At 47.6% G+C, this 22,173-nt stretch overlaps 1 protein-coding gene across 1 annotated transcript in view; it reads left to right on the forward strand.

The window, feature by feature from the left end:
* MANBA (mannosidase beta) overlaps positions 1-22,173 on the forward strand; it is a 286,149-nt gene that overhangs the window by 255,398 nt on the left and 8,578 nt on the right. The window contains exon 16 of the mRNA XM_078676071.1: positions 1,529-1,786. Within this exon, the coding sequence (XP_078532197.1) occupies positions 1,529-1,786 (258 nt within the window). The remainder of the gene's footprint in view (positions 1-1,528; positions 1,787-22,173) is intronic.

Consider the following 22,173-nt stretch of genomic DNA (forward strand, 5'->3'; position numbering starts at 1 on the left):
GCGGAGAATTATCTCCAGCTCAACTCCGCAAAAACAGAGTTACTTTGGCTGGGTGATGACTCTCAGAAGTGGGACCACCAGTGGTGGCCCCCTTCGATGGGCCCTCCCCCATCCCCAAGGAGGCTGTTAACCTGGGCGTTCTAATGGATAAGTCTCTGTCCTTTGAGCTCCATGCTAAGAAGGTTGCAGGCACCTGCTTTGGGCGCCTACGCTGTATTAAACCTATTCTGGGCTTCTTTGAACCACCTACCCGCCAAGTTATAGTCCAGTCCCTGGTTCTGTCCCACCTTGACTACTGCAACGGTCTCCTGTTGGGGGCCAACAAGTCAGTGGTCAAGAGACTCCAGAGAGCCCAGAACGCCGTGGCTCGGACCCTCTTTACCCTCCCCAAACATTGCCACGCTTCTCACCTTCTTCGCCGGCTTCATTGGCTACCGGTGAAACAGAGAATTGAATTTAAGACCCTGTGCCTCACCCACAAAATCCTACACGGCCAGGGCCCCCATATACTACAGGATCTATGCACACCTTATGTTCCCACTCGAACCCTACTCTCTGCCAATCTCCATCTTGCCCGGACCATTAGAGTACGCAAGAGCAGAGCGGGTGGCCGTTCCTTTAGGTCCCTCGCCCCGGCCCTTTGGAACTCTATCCCCTTTGAGGCACGCGCCATTCAAAACCACTGGCATGTCCGCAAATTCATCAAAACCTGGCTGTTTGCCTCTACTCAGGGGCTCAATTCTTAGGCCGCTGTCAGTGCTCTATCCCTCTCTCTGTCTGGTTGTCCGCAAGCGCTGGGACGCCCCGTTGCTGGGGCAGCCATGCGCTATATAAACCCATTTAACATAACATAACATAACATACTCTCCAAACAACGCTTTCAAGGAGGGGTACAAACAAGTGACGTAAGGTTCATGAGCTCAGGCTGCTTCTGAGGACCAACCCAACTGGGCCGTCGGATGCTTTCCATTTTGTAAACTGTACTTATGTTTTGAAACACAGATTGACATCATAGGCGAGAGAACACATGAACATTTAGATTACCTTAACTTTGTTTTAACACATCAAGAAAATCCAACTTTGTTTATTTCACATTTGATGCTGCAGTGCATGCAATGATGGTATTTCCTGTCCTGTTCTGGTGCAACTTCCTGTTTTGAGGTTCATAAGGCAATGCTTACAAAAAGTAAGTAAGCTGGCTTGATCGAACATTGGTAAGTTTTGTACATTCCCATACCGAAAGTAAAACATCAGGTCTACAATATGCTGGCGCTAGCAAGTCTGAAGATATACTCTCGAGGTGGTATTTTAAACCCTATTGTCAGGTGTAAGTCATATACTGCTGCAGTAACCACGCAATGGCCAGTAAACCAGTGAAGGAAGGCTGAAATATTGTTTTTGTTAAGGCAGAAATTGCAGAATAAGAAAGGAGCACGAAATGGTCGGAGATAGAGATCCACCATTACTTGCATCTTCCCACTGAAGATGGTACTGTTACTTTTGTTCTTTGTTAATTTCTGTTTTACAGCTCAGAGTGCACCGCTGGAACTCCCTAGAAAATGTCTGTAGTCGCGCCACAGGACCATTCACTCTAAAAGCTGGAAGTGCCTCTCCAATTTACAAGGAACTCGTTTCAGACCTCTTAAAAAGATGCGGCAACTGCACCAGACAAAGCTGCGTCATCACATTTTACCTCGAGGCTGAGGGGCAGCAGTTTGGGCCTGTCAATCATCACTTTCTCTCTTCACTGAAGGATTCGGTGGGGTTAGAGAAACCACAAATTCAGGTAAACATTTGTTGAAATTTTTGTATTTATTTACTCGATAGAGACATAATGACCTCAGTCCTATGTCAAAACTATAGTGTATGTTATTCCAAATGAGCAGAGCCTATTAGGGATATAGGAACTACACTACAGGACGTTAACATTGCTTAGAAGCTGCTAGTCCTGCTGTATAGTAAGAGAGATTTTTTTAGCTAGAGAGTTCACAATCTTGAGGTGATCTGTAACTCGGTTTACCCAAAGTCCAAACAATCTATTCTTTGGCAGCGACACTGTTTCTGTGAAGAATGCCTAGTTCACCGGTATTAAAACAGGCTCAAACAACAAGTCTTTTCCCTTAGACAAATGCTTCTTTTACACGTGTGGCAACTGAGTGAAAGAACTATACAGATAATAGAATAAAGAACATAAAAAGGGCAAACCAAACCTAGTTAGCTAAAAAGACAAGAGTTGTATAAGCAAGACTTATTAAAATGAAGGAAATCTGTTGTAGAGCTCAAATGTTGTATCTAAAAAACAACCACTGTTCAAGCAAAAGCTATACAAATGAAAGAAATCCGATGTAGAAATCAAAAGCTGTAGCAACAACGATTTGTGATGCTTATTGGGAAAATGTGAGTGCTAGAACAGGATGAAAACAACACCAAACAAAAATACACTCGGTTTAGTTAATAAAGCAGTCACAAAAGGGCACCGGTGCATTCGTTTTTGGCACTGAAAGAAAAGAAAACGTGTTCGGAGAAACCATTTCTTTTTTAAAGCTTGTTTCCTATGAAAAAAAAAACAGTTCTGGTCAATTGCAGCAGGGGATGTTCTCCGGTGATCCCCACTTTCAACACTCTCACTGCCTCAGTCTCTATCTTCTAACCTTGATCTGTTGTCTGTCCCCTAAGTCTTTGCTCTAGGAGTCTATCCTCTCACCTCTCTAATTGTTTTCTGTCACCTTTGTCACACCCTGTATTTCTTATTTGCCCTCTATTCATTTTAGCGCTGCCCTTTTTCACTTCACTTTTATCCATGCTCTGCTCTCTCCCCTCGATCTTGGCTCTTTACTATCATTCTCTAGCAGTGATTAGCTGTGTCTCCATTTTATCATTTGTCTGCTTTTTTCCTCTGTCCTGTCCTCCAGATCCTTTCATTCTATCTTCTCTCTTCTTAATGCTTTCTTCTTCACATCATGGCTGCTTTCTCTTTGTATCTGATTTGCTCTTCTCCTTTTCTTCTACTTTGCTCCGTTTTATCTCTCTCCTCTCTTATTGTTTATTCTCCTCTTTACTCTTGCTGTCTCACATCTCTAACACTGCTGCTGCCTGTGACCCCTGTCATCAGCCTGTACATGTCCCTGCTATTTTGAACTCTGCGTTTTCCTGTTGTCATGCCTAAAGAAGCGGAAGATGTTTTACTTTTTTACCTACACTGAGTGCAAAAACAAAATGTACACCAAATGAAAATGCTTTTTTGCATATATTAATCAGTGTGGTATGACTGGGTTTATTGCGGAACAGGCGGCTGCTCGAGCACAGCAAGTGATGTCACTGCTAGTGCTGCTTGTAATTAGTAGGTCCAGGGATGGAGACGGCATTGGCATCCACTGCTCAGCTTGCGGTGATCCTGCCTGCTACAGCACAGGCATTGTCCCCAGCAGTAATGCTGCCAATGCCTGTAAGTATGGCTGTGGTGCCTACTGGACTCACTCGCGCTTAGCAATTACCATGCTGGGGTGCAGCACACAGATTCTACTTGTGATGCCATGGCGCGCAAAAGTTTTGTTGGGCCACAGCCTCATCGAGCACATTAAGGATAGCAGCAATGCATGTCTGCCGGATATGCTACTCTGGCTACGCAACAAGTGGAAAGTCCACACTTACTTTCATTTATTCTTCCTCAAGTGCCCTCACACCCAAGTTCCAAATGCGCATTTGCAGCTTCCTTGCCTCAACTCTGTCATGAGTCAGCCCCCAGCTACAATTATTCAATGGGAGGTTTAGGCTCAGGCAGTGGCAGGGCGCAGCAGACTAGGGGAATAGAATGCAAGCCACAGTTTGTTGATGACTTCTTGGATTTGTGATCAGCGTGATGACATCATCACTAACGTGGTGATACACAATCATGCCTGCCTGGACAGGCGTATGCCGGCCTGCCTATGAACATTTACCAGCAAGTCACCATGCAATGTATGTTATTCTTTTTATTTTGAATTGAACAATTCATATTGAGACCACCACCTGCAGGTTCAGAAATTGTAGCCCCGGCCCTGTGAAAGAAGTGCAGGTGCTGAGCACCTGAAAGCACTATGGCTTTGGAATCTGGGCCGAGTGCACCCCTTTGTGCTCGTGAGCCTCATTGGTAGTGATGGCGAGCATTCACTAGCTTCTTTCTGAGGGAGTGTGGGGGTGCTTGATTTCAGATCTCAACAATCAATCCAGTAAGCTAATATCCAGCTCAGTGCTTTTCTTTTCAAGAAAAAAATACTTTACATTACAGTACACAATACTACACACTACTACTTCATTATATTTCTGTAGATCAAACTGTCATGCAGTTCCCACTAATCCGTTGGATCTGCGCATTTGTGGACAACATAAACTTGGGTGAGGTGCTTAGACTGATTCCATGCTCCTCCGTTGTATATGTTATCCTAGAGACCAGTTAGCTCACAGTGCCACCATAAGCCCCCCAAACAGGGAGCAAATGATTTCTGGCAAGCACTGAACATGACAACCCTGACCCATCAGGGATCGTCGTAACCAATCTAGAACCCATTTGCTCAATCGCTCGTGCTCTCTTGTACTCAGAGAACTATACAAAGAATACACAATGGGACGTTCTGCAGTATATTTATCGAGCCAAAGTTATTCTTGTATAGAATACATGTGCTGCGATAATCAGGAGACAGAAGCATATGAAAGTGATTACAAGCACCAAAATAGTAAATAGCAGGTATAGTTCTACCATGGTGCTAAGAACAGTGTAAATATGCAGGCATATAAAACAATATAGTAATCAGGCGTATTCCTGTTAATCCCTACCCAATGTGTGTCTAGGGTGACAGCTTTCTGGCTATGTGTGGCATCTGGCAAACCCAGAGTGATCTATTCTGCCCACTCTCAAGATGTCAGGACTCTTCCTCGGATGTTAAGAGCATGGTAGCCCACCCTAGAGATGTGGCTACCTGTGGGCTACATGCCCACAGGAAAACTGGTTTGGGCACTGACCTCCCCTTTCTGTCCCCGTTGCCAGCCCGTCTGCGTGAACAAAGGGCAGCCCCTCAGGGGTGTGATTGTCATTTGCCCACCAAAGGGGTCTTACACCACGAGTGACGTCCTTGCATTTCTTTAATAGTGACATTAAATTCAACTTGGGTTTAATGCCACAGTTAATTTGATACCTTACAGTACTCAGCTAGGTAGTCCCATTCAGAAGTTAGCCAGGCTGAGCCGGTAACCTTGCGTTAGCCAATGGGGCTACTAACTCTTCGACAGAAAAATAACAATTTAGGAGTGTTGCTGTTAAGACATATATAAAAATACATGCCCTACTTAATACACAGCTCCTCCCTGCCTTAGGGCTTGATAGGCCTTCCTTAGGGGAAACTTACATATATTGTTAAGGGAAGTGGGGGCTTAGCCATTGGTTTGAATGGCAAAGTCGAGCACGCAGTGTTGCTATTGCCCTTCCAGTCTGCAGTGGCAGGCTGGGAGCCATTTTGTAGCTTGTCACACACAGGTGGCATAATTGGTTCTGCAGCCCTGGGAGGACATTCTGCGTTAGATGCCCTGGGTACCATATACTAGAAACTTATAAGTAAGTTGGTCTGTGCCAGTTGGGGATCACCAATTCAGCATACACTTTGTAATGTTTTAGAACACTGGCACTGAGGTCTGGTTAGCAGGCCTAAGTGCACTCTTAGATTTGATAGACCAGAAGCATCAGCCCAAAAATGCTGGGGTAAGCCTGCAAAAAGAGGCATTTCTTTACAGACATAAATACCCATGGTGGGCTTGGTGAGTGTTCAGTATATTGTTTAGGTAGGTTTGCTAATCAGCTTATCAACACAGTTCTATATGCACTTGTAAGCGTAGGCATTTAGTGAATGTGAGGTATATATACAGCATATGTTCAACAGACGACTGACCAAGAATAATTGTTATTGAAGAGACTTGCCAAAGTTTTCATGACATAGCAGTGAAGTTTAAATGATGATGTGGAACTAATTGTGTGTCACTATAGTATGTAACAAGTGTGTGTTTTATACATGTTGTAGGTGTGAGGTTTGTTGTGTGAATATCTGTATGGTGTTTAAAAATGTGTATGTATGTACAAATGCTTTTTAAATACCGAGTAGTTTCTCTGCATCTTTTTATGCCTCGGAGTTTTTGCCCAAAATTCTTGAATTATATCTTCTGTTCTTAAGCTATGTTACTTCTCTCTCATGGATACCAATTTTCTTAGACACGAGGCCCATATGTTTAATCAGCCCAATCCGTTCATCTTCTGCTTTGTTTGTTCTCACCTCAGCCTCTGTTTGTCTGATTGAGAAAAACTTAGCCACAGTCTTTGACTGCTGTAGATCTGTGCTGACTTTAGTGCTTTGGGCTAGTCTTGTATTGAAGATGGACATTGTAAGATCAGATCTATAGCAACTTTGCAGTCTGTTTTCTCTTTAACAGGAGATTCTGGTATTGGCGTTTCAGATTGTGTTCTCTTCTAACCTGTTTTTGTGTTCCCAGGTTTCTTCAGGTTTTTTGTTAGATCCGGCCATGGTTGTAGTGCTAGGGTTATTGGTAATTGTCTAAAGCCTGAAACTGTGGGGCTTATTTACAAGCTCACTGAGCATCCGGTGCATCACTGTTTAGGACACACCAGCAGTGCAGTGTGCCTGCCCATATTTACAAAGTCATGTAAAGCCACCCTGCGTGGCATTTTGTGGCCTTGTAGATATGGCCCACTTTCACACATTACTCTGCGTGAAAGGGGCGTTCCATGGGTGTTGCTGTGGGTGTTCCCACGCAACATCCATGGAACCTGATGCATTCCTAGATTAAAAGGGTTTGTAAAACTGGGAATGCATCAAATTCCTAGGCCTCCACAGGGGAGGCGTAAGGGAGGCACAACTAGAAGAAATATCTTTATTTCTCCTCGTATTTTTGTGTGTGCTGCATTCTGCAACGAATAGAAAGAGGAAAACACCCCTTGTGATTGTTTTTGTGTAGGAAGGTTTCCCTATAGTACAGACACCCTTGCACCGTGGCGCAAGGATGCTTGCATTGGCGCATGGCAGCCAATTGTGCACCAGTGCAGAGGCACAGGCAGGAATGTGCCCGTATCTTGTAGAGAAGGTGCATTACTGCCTTTTTCTTTTGACTCACAGCAGCGTAGCAGGAAGGCTTGATGCGCTGTCGTGCGTCAAAATATTGTAAATGAGGCCTTGTGTTTCCACTGGGTTTGTTGGAGAAGAGAGCCTTTAGGGATCTCTAGTTGGGTTTTGCCTTTGGCCAGAGTATGAAGCTGTGGGAATTGCATACAATGGAGTTTGTTTTTCTTTGATCCATTACAATGTGTGCTGTTTGTTTGAAGCTCCAAACAGCCTTTGAGCTTTGATCAGCAATAAGGCATATAATCAATTATTGCGCTTATAATTCATTCCTTGTGGTTGTGAGCTATTGCTTATTTCACTGTTCTATGCATCTGACCGTTTGTTATTTTGGATGTTAGGCTTTTAATCTGGTTGTGCTGTTGATCTTTTTGCCCAACAGTCTTTCCAAGAATCAACATATACTCTACAGCTATCAGTGTTAGTGCACACTCTGCCGAAAGGCCTTATCAGGCCACTGGCTACAATGCTGCAGATATACTAAGGTCCTCCCCACATTTGGATCACTTGGAACACAAAGCCTGGAGTGCGCCTCAGGGAGTCTCAAAGACATCAAAAGCACTCTAGATGGTTAGTAGTGGGAGTGAGGGGGTAGGAGTTCTTTGACGTAAGCAGCCCAGACGCATGCCAGGAGTACCGACGGACAGAGCGGTGCTCCATCTATACCTGAGCTGTATGCTGGGTGAGGTGGTGAGTGAATTCCCCATAATTTGGGTGATATGATTTACATTTATTATTCACCGTTTGTATACCAAGCAGTAGCATTTCGTTAAGGTCCTGATGAAGCAGGCAGAGATCTCTAGACTCAACATAAACTGCAGAAACATGTCAACCTACATTCTATCTGAGTAGTTATTTGTTGAACACTACTTTGCTCTGTTTTTTTTAAAATTTGGGTGTGGATAGGACCACATTAAAATTAATTTCTTTCCACAACCCAATCTTATATATTTACATTGCACTTAGCACTATTATCATCATTGTTTTGCACTGCTAGTCAGAATACCCCCTGATACCACTCATTCAGCCACTACTTCCTAGTTTCCTTCCAATAGATTAGGCTACAATCCACCTAATCTACAGTGGTTGTCTACCACCTCCTTCGGGTGAAGGTTCCCAAATGATGTAGGGCGGTACAGGATGGGTATCTGATGGGAAAAATTATTTTTTCACCACGAATCATTCTTAGTAGATTTCGTGATTGTACCCTTAGACCACACAGTTATTAGATAGTACCACCTACACTGACCCATTGCTATTTATGGACAAGGTCCTTTGAAAGTTACCAACCCTCAGTTTGGTGACTAACTGGCCAGCCTGCTTCCACCAGACAGTGTTTTGACCTCATGGGGTGAGCGCCTTCGAGCTCAGAGGTCGAGAACAACACCTGTTTTGAGAGGAGGTGTTCACACCTCGCCCTGGTCAGGAAGACCCATCTGTGGCGGGCAGCTCTAAAGGTCTTGCTACCTAGTAAGGTGACCCTAGCATCTCCTTCTAGAAGGAGCAGGCCCCCACTCCTGTCCTCACACTCCTTTAGTGGGAAGACATGCAGGAAAATCTTGAAGATGGTGGGACTCCTCCAATCAGGGATATGCCCATCCCACACATGGGCTGAGCATTTAAAGGGTGTAGTCACCCTTAAGGTAAGTAGCTCATTGGCTACTACCTGGCACTCCCTTTAAAGGCCCCTAAATGTAGTATTTAGGTGGCCCACCCGGAGCCCTGAACTCCAGTTCCTGATGGGCTAAGAAGAGCTGTACGCCACAGAGCCACACCATCAGAGAAGACTGCAGAGAACTTTTGACTAGGCCCCAGTCCTACCGGTCTGTCTGCAGCCCTTGACAATCCTGTGCCAAAAGACGACTTGACCTGCAGCCCAGCGACTGCCAAAACTCTGGGAGGACTGCCTGCCTTCGACAAAGATCCAGATCTCCCGAGATCAGCGGACCTGTTCAAAAGAAACACCTCAAGCAAAGACTCTGTGACCTGTGAGACCTGCACCGGATGCCTCGGCCCGAGTCCAAGTGGCCCACCAGTTCCAGTGAGGTTCCCCAGTGCCCCAGAGCCAGCCAGAGTCTACTGTGAGCTCACCCCTTCCGGACTCCTTGACGTCTCCTGCAACCTCTGCACGGAGACTCCCTCAACCTCGAACCTGCTCCGGTAAGCCATTTCCAACACCAAAAGGCACCGCTTCGCTCATCCGCTGGGCTTTGGTGAAGAGGACCAAAGGTGTCCCTACATCTCTCAGCATCGCAACTTACCTCTCCATCTGTTTGGCTTTCGCCTCCTTGCATGAGCCTGTTGCCCGTTTCCAATTTGGCCTTTCTCCATTGACTTGTATTGGGTGCCTGACGCTGTGTTAGCACCCTGCGTTGTGCAGCATACATGGAAACAGCAAAGGACCTTTGATTGTTTATGTGCAGGAAGGTGTCCCTTCCTGCATATAAACAATCAATACAAAAAATGACATTTGACAACTTCTATGTGCACCATTAAGCATCGCACATATACGTTTCTAAATGCCATTTAAACATTGTTTATAAACAATCTTCCCCACAATGCAGACACCCTTACACTATTATGCAAGGGTGCCTGCATTGCCGCTAGGCTGCTAAATTTAGTACCGGCGCAGGGGGCACGCAGAGCTGCATCGTATTGTTGTAAATATGGTGCAGCCATGGGTTTGAGAAGTGGCGGAGCGTGCATTAAGCCATGGAGGCTAACACCACGCTCTGCCACTTCCTAGTAAATATGCCCCTTAGTATGTGCCTTTTCTCCCTTCACTGGGGACCTTGTGGGTATCTGCCATTGCCCATACCATTTCAGTATGTTATATAGTGCACACGCCTTTCTGGGGCACCATCAGAAAAAATCTTTACATTTTAAACACAATCTCTACAGGGTTATGGAGCACGCCTTTTCCTGAGGACTTCTCCTTTTACAAATCCTTTGACTCATCCGCTGTTGGGCCATTGCTATGAGAAGGTGCCCTTTAACTTTCCTGTGGGCATCAAAGACACACATCTTCCTTGTGCAGGTGTATTGGGGCTGCACAGCAGGCTTTTTAAAGCTGCGTAACCTTTCTGGCCTTGATGCTGCCCATCACTATCCTTTCAGGTGTTACGTGGGGAAGCAGTGTACCTCTTGCTCTCTCATACTTTTTTTCACCATGTCTATCTAGGGTCCCCAGGTCCTTGCAGAGTCACTCTATTCAGGCTCAAGGACTGTTCAGATGTAAGGTAAGTCTCGGGCCCATTCAAACTACTTCAAAGAAAATATTTTTAAAAGAATAATGTGTCATGGTTCCATGCCCTTCCTGTGGGACCCAAGTCCTCACTGTCTCCTCAGGAATGATTGCATAATCCTTCTTAGGATCTCATCATTACATTGGGTGCCCATGACCTTCAGGTGACCCAGTGCAGGCTGTAGATGCCACACATGAGTGGAAAAGATTTTTATACATATTTCCACTCCACTAGGGCTATATCATGTTGAAATTTCTCCATTCAGCTCCTGTGTCATGACCTTTATAACACTGCTCAAGGAATAGCAAGGTAAATTCTGCCTTCTTCCCTTATAGGTGGTCCCACTCCCTGTATCACACTTAGGAAAGTAGAGTCTATTTGTATAACGCGGTAATCACCTGTGAGGGTATTCAGGCCCTTTTGCAGGAAGGTTGGCGGATGTCTCCCAGGCGAGAATATTTGCTGAGCCAGGTCCTCAGCTTCTTGCAGAACTCAAGAAGCGATGAGGAGGCTCTGATGTGAATTGGGTGGTGGTTCCATGCTCTAGGTGATATATACGAGACCATGTAACCTCAGGCTCTGTTTTTGTGTATGCGGGTGTACCTGTGCTAGTGAGAGTCCAGGTGAACAAAGCTGACTTGTAGGTAGGCGGAAGTGTACGTGGCTATTGAGGTAGGCAGGGCATATGCTGTGTAGTGCTTTGTGTGTGTGTGTGTGTGTGTGTGTGAAGAGATTGGTCTAAGTGTGTTTGTGTATGGAGAGCCAGTAAAGTTCTTTTGAGGTGTGGGTTGATGTGGGTGAGGCGAGGAAGGTTGAGGATGAGTCTTGTGTTGGCAGTCTGGATAGGTGGAGTCTATTCAGGAGCTTTTTGGCAATTCCTGCGTAGTGTGTTGCTGTAGTTAAGCCTGCTGGTGATCAGGGTCTGAGTGACCTGTTTCCTGGTTTTATCTGGTAGTGATTTGAAGATTGTTTGCAGCATCCTCAGGATGTGGAAACAAGTGGTATTCACTGTGGTGATTTGGGCTATCATGTCGAGCTTGTCATCTTTGATGATTCCTAAATTTCTGGTGTGGGTATGTGTGGAGATAAGGTCAGTCGGCCACCAGCTGGAGTCCCAAGCAGAGGTTTTCCTACTGAAGATCACCACTTCCATTTTGTCTGAGTTTAGTTTGAGGCAGTTGGATCTCATTCATGCAGCTACCAAGGTCATGCAAGTGGTGAAGGTGTTTTTTGCCGTAGTAGTCTTTTTTCGACAGGGAGAGTACCAATTGGATATCGTCCGAGTTAATTCAATTTTTTTTTAAATAAATGGCAGTCTTCTGCTGCACCGTCTGTAGACAGGAGTGTTGCGCTACATTAGCTACAAGCAAGTGCAGTTGGTTTCTAGTGTGAACTAAAAAAGTGTTAACATGCTCAACATATAGTTGCTTTGAGCTATTACAATTAGGGCTCCCTGTTTTCCGTTTTTTGCTAATTTTTACAGATAAATACAGACAGAAAACCATTCATTTTCCTGTCTGTACTCATTTTAAAATGTGGATAAATACAGAAATTGGGTGCGTTTTGAGTTATTCTAAATACACTTTGCATGACTGCCAGGTCAATAACTGTGTGGATTGATAGGTAAGGGGGTAAAAAATAAGGAATTTTAGTAAAGAAGCTTAAACGGCAGTATACGTGCACAAGGCTGATACTGAAATGTGCATATTTTCATAAAAGTGCATTGATTTATCTTCTGCATGTGTTCATATCACTGAAACCTGGCAGGCATTCAAGCATCACTGCATATTTATTGGTTAAATAAATGTGTAAATATACCAATTTGAGCTTTATTTTTTTCACAAAACCCATAATAAATATGGATAAATACAGATAAAGTTGCAAAAAAATAAATATTGATAAATACAGAAGGAAATGTCCAAAAAATAGATATCATAAAACCGGGAGCCCGAATTACAATGCAGAGATATTTCAATGTATTCCTGAAAACTCAACTCAAGAAGGCAGGAGCAGTGGAGTATGAAGGGCCTTGGGAAGAACGGCGACCCTTGGAACGATTGGGGCCCCTCAACCACGCAGGGGCCTGCACTATGCCCCTCAGCATTAGTAATGGGTAGAGCCCATACTGCTGTGACTTACATTTTTGGCGTTAGCAGAGGTGATGAGTAAGAATCTTGATTTCTTCTCAGACTCAATAATGCCTTATGATTTATTCAGATGTAGGACATTATTAGAAGTTTCCCTTCATTTCTGATGAGACTGGTAACTCCGATTAATGGCTCCAATGGAACTACATGGCTTGCAGATTTACAGCAGACCTGGTGTTTTTCTTCTGAGATTTAACCTGCATGCATGGAATTACCAGTACTGTGGGTAACGGTAACTCCGGAGGATGGAGTAACCGAATGATTTTCCGAGGCACTTGAAATGAGTCTGTTAGATTGAGTTTGATCTAACTAGGAACCTAGGATTGCTGTGATTGTCGAATGAAATGTGTCCTCGTCTGTTAGAAGTTACGTGTAATTTGGAGGATCTTTTGCTCACTGGTCCTTTTTTCCTTAAAACAAAAAACATGCATAACTAGAACATCTGAATTTTTCATGAGGAAGAACAATGTGAACAATGTGAATATATGCATTTCTCTTGCTTGCTCCAGTGGCGGCTGGTGACATTTGAAAGTGGTATGCCATAAAAGTTGGGTATGACTTTTAAGTAGCAGGCCAGCTTAATGGACAAATGTTGGGCATTGGTGGTGGTGGGGGGATCCCTCCCCCTGCAAAAAAATTGAAAAAAAATTAGGCAAATTACTTTAGTGAGAAAGCAAAGTATATAAAGCAGTAGGAACGTATAGTCTTGAAATATTAAACACATTTCTTACTGTATTAATATGTTCAACAGTTCCTGTAACATGCAAATTGTACATCTCGAGAACTTCAGGCTCTTTAAATTGTGTGCTTGTGTAGTGTCTTGCACTGCATGTGGCATCGACTTTGGAAGTAAATGCTCCAACTATGCTTCTGGAAGCACCCACATCTGTTGGCTGCAAACAGCCTTATAGAAATATGTGCTGTCAAGTGGGATGAAAAAAGTGGGGGCTCTCTAAAAGGAAATATGTAAAATAAATTTCTGTGATTCCCATAGTGTGCCACACAACTGGTATTTCAGTTTCTCTCCAAGATGTTATTGCTCCCAGATATATAATACCACAACTGACATGCACCTGAAACCTGCCAGTACTATTGGCTTTGTTAATGGTTGTTAGCTGTTTAAGATAAATGAGTAATACAAATGCATTGTTATAATTAACATTGGAAATGTTTCAATTTCCTAAATTATGAGACCATGAATTAAATCTTTTTGAGGCCTGCGGAGGAGTATTGTCCTTCAGTTATGTGCGCTTTATGTCAAGTATGTATGCCCTTTTTCTCTGCACATCTAGTCCAGCTGCACATATTGAACCTCATCTCTTTCCTCATCAGAAAACACTTTTCACTCTCTCCTGAATGTACTTCCTTGCATCTCCCTCACTTCACCACCCCTAAACATACACTGCTCCCACCTTTAAGCATTTATTTTCTTTTACCTTGTTAATATTTTGACATATGTGTATCCCCTTCACCCACATTTACACAGAATTTCAATTTCAACTGGAATACATGATCATTGTTCTGTGTGCTCTGCAGACAGGCCAACACCCTAACAGGCACTTTGCTTTGCCTTCAGCCTCAACACTACAGCACTCAGTCAAAGTCCCCATAAACACCTGTCACAACTGAAAGTATGCCCTATACAAGAGAAAAGAGATGTACGATAAAAATACAGAAACAACATGATGAACTAGCTAACCTTCTTGAGGAATTCAAGATTAAAGAAAACATGATACCAAAAAGTAACTAAATCACTACCATGCATTACCTTAACGTTTTTAACATTCATTATTCGTACAATAATCTATGCTTTAGGCATTAATGTTAAGGGCATGAAGATCGGGCCATTTTTAGTGCCATACTGCATGTAACTGTGTTTAGTATGAGCAAAAAAACCAGCCCGTCTGCTCTAAAGGGGCCAGCGGATTGCAGCCAGGCCTGCAGTGCCACAATGGGGATGGTTAGTGTGACCAAGGGTCTCAACACAATACGCGTAACACATGATTACCATACCAATACTTAAATTACAGAGGCCAAGGGTCCTAATCACGTGTTCTTACATCCAGTACTACTGTATCACAAATGGGAAAGGGTGGGAAGTATGCCTGTGAATGACAGGCATCTGGCCTCACGCAGTGATGCAGACTCTGAGGCCCAAAACCGTGATGCTAACAGTGTCACTGGCCTGTGGTGTATACCACCATAGACTACAATGGCAATGAAAGGCTTTAGAAAGGCAAGCTCTGCATCTTGCATCACATTGCAGAAAGTTGATTTACTGCCTGGCTCCCATCTCCGGCTTCAGAGAGAGGCGGGGAAGGCCCTGGAACAGACAGCCCAGGCTTGAATACATCAATTTGTTTAGAGATATAATCCTAGCTCTAAATAAATCAATCTATTTAATATTTTTTTCAGGTAAATGTGTAGTACTATGAGAGAGACATAGCTCCAGTAGGCCTTGATAGAGAAACCACCCCTGGCTTTCTCCTTCTACCATATGAAAAGTGAAGCAAATGGGATATTGTGCATTTAAAAATGGTGGTACCAGGGGCGGTTTCTCCATTAGGGCTCGGGGCTGCGCCCTCTGAAACTCCTACACATTTACTTAAAGAAATATTAAATAGATCGATTTATTTAGCGATACAATCGTATCTCTAAATAAATTGATGTATTTAAGTCTGGGCTGTCTGTTTCAGGCTGCCTGTCCCGCCTACCTCTGAAGCAGGAAAATGAAGCCAGGCAGTAAATCAACTTTCTTAACTGTGATGCACAACGCAGAGATTATTGTTTTAAAGCCCTTCATTGTCATTGTGGTCTAGGGTTGTATGCACTCTGTAGGCCAAAGACGCAATAAGCGTGGTTTTGTGCGGCAGAGACTTCATCCCTGCATGATTTCAGATATCCGTCATTCAAAGGCATAGATCTCACCCTTTCTTCATATGTGAGAGTGGATGCAAGCACGTCCGATCCGGTGCCTTGTTCTTTGTAATGGTAAGTGTTTGCAAGCTAATGCTGTGTTCTGTATATTGTGCTGAGACCCCTCATCACTCTAACCTTCCCCACTGTGAAACCCCACGCCCTTGCTGGACATCCCTCGCACCTTTAAAAGTGTAGCTGCTGCATTTGTTCCCCTGCCAAATGTATCCAAATAAGGAGCAGAGTTCGTTCTTATTCCTTTACGAAGTTGATCAAAATATCTGAGTCAAGCCCACAGCAAGAGATATGTGCTTGCTGTGGGACATGTGCTTACTGTGGCCAGTTCTCTGATGTATGACATTAAAACTGGCCCTGTCTTCATGCACCTAAGTTAACCCTGATGCCAAAAACATAGATTTAATTGCAAACAATACATGTTAAATATGTCAAGGAAATGCATTTCAGCAATTTAGTTCCTCTCTTATTTCACATGCTTTACTTAATCTTGCATTACTCAAGAGTTAGCTATTTTATAATGTTGTTGTTGAGCCATGTCAGGTGTTTATGGGGGCTTTGATGGAGCGCCCAGGTGCTAAGGTTGAAGCCAAACAAAGTGCCTGTCAGTGGGTTGGCCTCTCTGCAGAGTACACAGAACAATGTTTGTGTATTCCATTTGCAACTGAAATTCTGTGGATATATGTGTGTGAAGGGGATACACAGATGTCAAAATATTTGCAAGGCAAAAGTAAGAGAAATTAAATGCTTACATTTGAGGGGGTGTAGTCGGAGCATGTTGGGGGCTGTGAACTAACAGAGATGCGAGAAAGTGCATTTGGGGAAGAGTGAAAAAAGGATGCTGAAGATGAAAGAGAGGGGGTTAAGATGTGCAGATGGACAAGATATGCAGGGAAAAAGAGGTTACATATCTAATATAAAGCACACAAAACTCCTTCCACATGCCTCAATGTTATTTAATTCACAGTCTTAATATTTCAGAATTTCAACATTTCCAATATTAATTATTTATAAGAAATCCTTACTGTTACTCATTTATTTTAAACTGCTAACATCCAGTGACAAAGACAATCATACGGACAGGGGGGGGGAACATGGCGGCAGCTAGCTGAGAAGCTGCGGCACTCAGCCTCCCGTAATGACTTTTTGCTCCCTTGCTACACTGGTGATGCCGATATTTGCTGTTACTCTGAGCGTTTCATGAAGTGTTGCGATATGGTCCACTTTGCTGAATTAGTATGATGCAGGCGGTTTAGATAAAAAAAAAACGATATTTTCGCGGTCTGCTGCTGCTCGTTACACGCCAGTCCCGCTTCCCATTCCACGGCTCGGAGTCTTTGAAATTTGTTTATCCTATTGACTTCTGTTGGCCTCTTTTGCGGACCCCTGCTGATTTGGGGCTGCGCGTGCTTCTTTTTAGATGTGCATGTGGGTCGCCGCAGCCCCCTCCTTGCCTGGCTTGTTGCGGTGGAGCGCGGCAGCACTGGAGCTACGGAGGGGTTGCAGGGTTCGGAGCCTCCTCCTCCGGGGTGTTAGAGGCAGCGGCAGCACTGGTGCTTCCCGGGTCTCCGAGGGTGGAGGCGCTCCAGGCGACGTGAAGGAGGACTGCCGGCGTTCAAGGGGCCAGCGAGGACACAGGGGAGCCGAGGCAATCCTGGCCCCAAGAAAGGAGGGAGTCTCTCAGGGAAACGCCGGCCCAAGCGCCAGTACAGGTGAGATCAGCTACTTTGAGATCGGGAGTCTCGAAGAAAGGTAGGAAGCGCGGAGTGAAGACTCAGAACCCCAAGGGGATATCAAGTGGGGGAGTCTGCACCCTGCCTGAGTCCAGCAAGGCCTCGAAGAACCAGGGGCCCCCTTCCAGTATTAGTAGAGGTAATACCTCCACTTTTTTGTGTGGGAAGTTAAGGCGAAACGGGCAAAAACACGTAAGCCTACAAAGGCTTCCTTAATTCTCAGCACAAAAGTAATGCCCTCATTAAGGTCATATTTTAAAGTTTTGCCACAAGTCTTGGATTTGGTGAAAGAGGGGGCCTCCTGTAGAGCAGTACCTGGGTGGGTTTCCCCCCCTCCCAGAGCCCCGGATATGGAAGAGCTGGCAGGGCCCTCATTACCGGCTGAAAACCTCCACACCAATAGCGGGGTCCTAGATATCACCTCTCCATACAGTGGTGACGGCTGAGGGGGCTCCGGGACTGGAGCAGCTAATAGAGGCAATAGCAGCGCCTCAGGAGGATACAACTTCAGTGATAGGTAATTCTCAAGGTGGGGCAGGCCCCTTGGTGGCCTCCTTGGAATCCATGCTCACAGCCCTATCTTTGGACATTAAAAGGGGGTTTGAAGTCTCTACAGCTAACCAAACTGAAATTAGAAGCTTCTGCGAGTCGTTGGAGAGTAAAGTTGAAGTGTTGAATGCTAGAACGGTGGCCTTGGAAGATACTGTGGCGGGTCTCTCTTCCATCTTGGTAAAGCAGAATCAGATATCACTAATCTCAAAAAAGAAGAACTTGTCCTCTCTGAGAGATTGGAAGTATTGGAAAACAATGCACAACGAAATAACCTCCGTATTCTCAACGTTCCCGAGGGGAGCGAGGAAACTAACATCAAACAGTACGTGATTACCCTCCTAAAGGAAGCTCTGGAACTTGACCAATCTACAGAAGACCTAGGAACAGATATTCAAAGAATACATAGGGATCCTTCAGGAGGAATCCACAGTGATCTAAACCCAGGAAGATCTTGGTTAATTTCCATACCTACTCTCTGAAAGAACAGATTCTCAACCAATCATTAAAACAGAAGACCCTGAGTGTTAAAGGCTTCCCATTCCAAATAAGATCAGACCTGTCCAGGGCAACCCTGGACAGGCAGTAGGAGTTGGGCAGGAGGCTGGAGGCCTTCAGGAAACTGGGGGCGGTTGCACAACTTAAGTTTCCGGCTGCCTTTAAAATAATGCATAATAATAAAATGTACAATGTTAGAACTGTACAGGCAGCCAACGAGCTGTTGCTGGACTTGGGCAGAGAGGAAGGTCCGTTGGGTTAAATTCTGGATCTGAAAGAAACAGGTTAGTATTAGATTCCTTACCTTAGAATATCCCCAGGCGTCAGTCTGGATCCGGAAACTTTTGCGTAGCAGTACCCCTGCGCGTCGGTAGGCGTCGTCTGCAGGCGTCCCCTGCGGCTCCGCGTCGTCGGCGTCGTGCGCCGTGATGACGTCGCTGGAGTATATAGACGCCGCCTCCGCGCGCTGACGTCAGTTCTTCTTTTTTCCGCGCCAGTTAGCGCAGATCCGAAGAGCAGTACTCCGGTCTTTTGACCAAGTTTTTTGTTAACTGATTGATCTTACGGTGCCGGTAGGATGCCCGGTTTCAAGAGTTGTGACGAGTGCGACCGCCTGATGTCGGTCACCGACCACCATCGACTCTGCCTCCGGTGTCTGGGCGCGGACCACGACGTGGAGTCCTGCGTCGACTGTCGGGCCTTGACTGGAAAAGCTAGGCGGGAGCGGTCCCGCAAGCTTCTCGAGCTCCGGTTGTCGGCCCCGCGTCGAGAGCGGTCCCGGTCCGGTCGGAGGTCGAGGGAGCGGTCGAGGGAACGGTCGCGGAGCCGCCATGGGCGCTCCGGGAGTCGCCACCATTCCTCCGGCTCGTCAGGTAAGCACAAGAAGTCGGGGCGTCGCCATCGCACCCCCGACTCCCCCCGACGCCCGCGTGCTGCGGCCGGGGGCTCGGGTGACCCCACCCCCGCGGTCCCGCATGGGTCGCCGACGCCGTCTACCCCACACCTGTCGGTCCCTGGGGAAGGCGCGTCGCGTGAGGAGATCGAGGCCTTCCTCATTGCTATGAGGGCGAGGTCTTCTCCGGCGGGGCCTTCGGCGCCTGCGGGCCCGTCGGTCCCGTCTGGGGGCCCGAGCGGTTCGGGTGCTCCTGCCCCGGCGCCGCCGGTGGCTCCGGCCCCGGCGCCGCTGGTTCCCTCTGGTTCGTCGCCGGCTGGTCTCCCGGCCTCTCCGGCGTCGGTTCCTGTGGGCCAACCCGTGGTACCGCCCCCGCGTGGTGCGGCGACTCCGCCGTCGGCTCCGGCCGGCGTCGGGTCCCCGGCACCGACGCCGCGCGGCGCCACCCCCCTTTCCTCCCCGACTCCGGACTCGGAGCCGGACCGGCGTCGGCCGACGCCGGACCCGACGCCGATGGGGCCCGTTGACCCCGATGTCTATATCGTCGACCCAGAATATGGGTATGACGAGGAGGAGTATGGAGAGGGTTGGGAGGGGTCTGAGGACCCTCTATCCCGTGCCTGCCAGTACGATGTGGACTGGGTAGGTGATCTGGGTGATGCCAGTGGCCTGGACGAGTCGCCCAACCCTGGGTTTGTCTCTCCGTCCCCTGTGGCGTCCGAGGCGGGTGCTGCCTATTCGGTGGTCCTGATGAGGGCTGCCAAGGCCTTACACCTTGAGTTCCCCGTCGCGAAGGTCAAACCGAATATTCTGACGGAAGTTTTTAAACCGCAGTCATGCCCCCAGGAGCCTCTGCTGCCGTTTAATGAGGCCCTGACGGATGTCCTTCTGGGCACCTGGTCCAGGCCCGCTTCTGGTGCGCCGGTTGACCGGAACGTTGCCAGGCGTCACCGTCCCTGCTCGGACGACCCTGCCTTCCTGTCCACCCATCCCTCCCCGGAGAGTCTGGTGATCCAGGCCTCCACTTCACAGTCCGCATTTCCGTCGGCTCCGCCCGACCGGGAATCAAAGAGGTACGACCAATTTGGAAAAAAAGTGTTTTCCTCTTTGAGCGCTGGACTGCGGTCTTGTAACACCGCGTGCCTCTTGGGCCGCTACACCCACTCCCTGTGGGATACGGTCGAGGAGTGTTTGCCGCAATGCCCCCAGGAAGTGCGGGACAAGCTCACCCGGGCCTTGGTTGAAGGCCGGGATGCGGCGCGGTACTCGATCCGTTGTGGTCTGGACACCACGGACTCACTGGGACGGGCCATGTCCACTACGGTGGCGATTCGTCGCCATGCCTGGCTGAGATCTGCCAACTTCTCACCAGACGTCCAAAATACACTTATGGACATGCCATTTGATGGCAGTCGCCTATTTGGTGACAAAGCGGACCACGCGCTGGAGCGCTTCAAGGACTCCAGGGTCACGGCCAAGTCCTTGGGTCTCTCGACCCAGCGCCAGCAGACGGGTTCGTTTCGGCCCTTTCGTGGCCAAGGGAGGGGAGGTCCCACACGTGCTGCCAGCCACGCGGCGCAGAGCGCTCCCCAGCGCGGTGGCGCCCGTGGTTTCCGCCGTGGTGGCGGTAGAGGCCAGCGTCGTGGTCAGTCCACGCCTCCCTCCGCTGCGGCATCCAAGCCTTCCTAGTCCGAGCTTTCGGGCTCACGTGACGCCAGTGGGTGGCAGGGTTCGCCATCACCACTCCCGCTGGCGCGCGATAACATCGGACAGGTGGGTGCTGCAGCTTGTCCGAAGGGGCTATGCCCTCCCCTTCGAGTCCACTCCTCCAGCCATGCCACCGCAGAACCACCGTGTGTCGGGGGACCACTTGACACTTCTGCAGGAGGAAGTTACGGCCCTCTTGGCCAAGGGGGCCATCGAGCGCGTTCCTGGGCCAGAAGTAGGGTGTGGTTGCTACTCCCACTACTTTCTGGTACCCAAGAAGGACAAGGGAGGCCTGCGTCCTATCTTGGATCTACGGAACGTCAACGGCTTCCTCCGGAAGGAGAAGTTCAAGATGTTGACTTTGGCTCAGGTCTTGGCTGCTCTAGACCCACAAGACTGGATGGTAGCGTTGGACTTGCAGGATGCGTACTTTCACATCCCCGTCCTGCCGGCCCACCGGCGTTACCTGCGGTTCACGGTAGGCCACGAGCACTTTCAGTTTATCGTGCTCCCATTCGGCCTTACCAGCGCCCCACGGGTGTTCACGAAAGTGATGGCGGTGGTCGCAGCTCATCTGCGCCGGTTAGGGGTTTCAGTCTTCCCCTACCTCGACGACTGGCTGTTGAAGGCGGGCTCGCCCCAGACAGTCGTCCGCCACCTTCAGATGACGGCAGACCTCCTGCACGAGCTGGGGTTTTCCATCAATGTGCCGAAATCACACCTGTGTCCCTCTCAAAAGCTCCTTTTCATCGGAGCGGTTCTCGACTCGGCGCAGTTTCGGGTTTATCCTCCGGAACGGCGGGTCCGGGATATTCAGGCTCTGATTCCCATCTTTCAGCCGTTATCCCGGGTTTCGGTCAGGTTGACGCTGCGGCTTCTGGGGCTGATGGCCTCCTGCATCCTTCTGGTGCATCACGCCAGATGGCGGATGCGGGCTCTGCAGTGGGACCTGAAGTTTCAGTGGGCCCAGCATCAGGGCAACCTATCCGACCATGTCCTGATCTCGGAGGGCACTGCGAGACAGTTGCAGTGGTGGCTTACCGACCGCGATTGGGTCAGGGGCAGATCCCTCTCCCTTCCCCAACCGGAGCACGTGGTTGTGACGGACGCGTCCCTCCAAGGCTGGGGTGGCCACTTGGGAGAGGCGGAGATCAGAGGCCTCTGGTCTCCGGCGGAGTCCCGGCTCCATATCAACATGTTGGAGCTGCGGGCGATTCGCCTAGCACTGAAGGCATTCCTCCCCTTTGTCAACGGGAGTGTAGTGCAGGTGTTCACGGACAACACCACCGCCATGTGGTACTGCAACAAACAGGG

The sequence above is a fragment of the Lissotriton helveticus genome, chromosome 2_1, assembly GCF_964261635.1.
Source record: "Lissotriton helveticus chromosome 2_1, aLisHel1.1, whole genome shotgun sequence".
NCBI classification, from domain to species: Eukaryota; Metazoa; Chordata; class Amphibia; order Caudata; family Salamandridae; genus Lissotriton; species Lissotriton helveticus.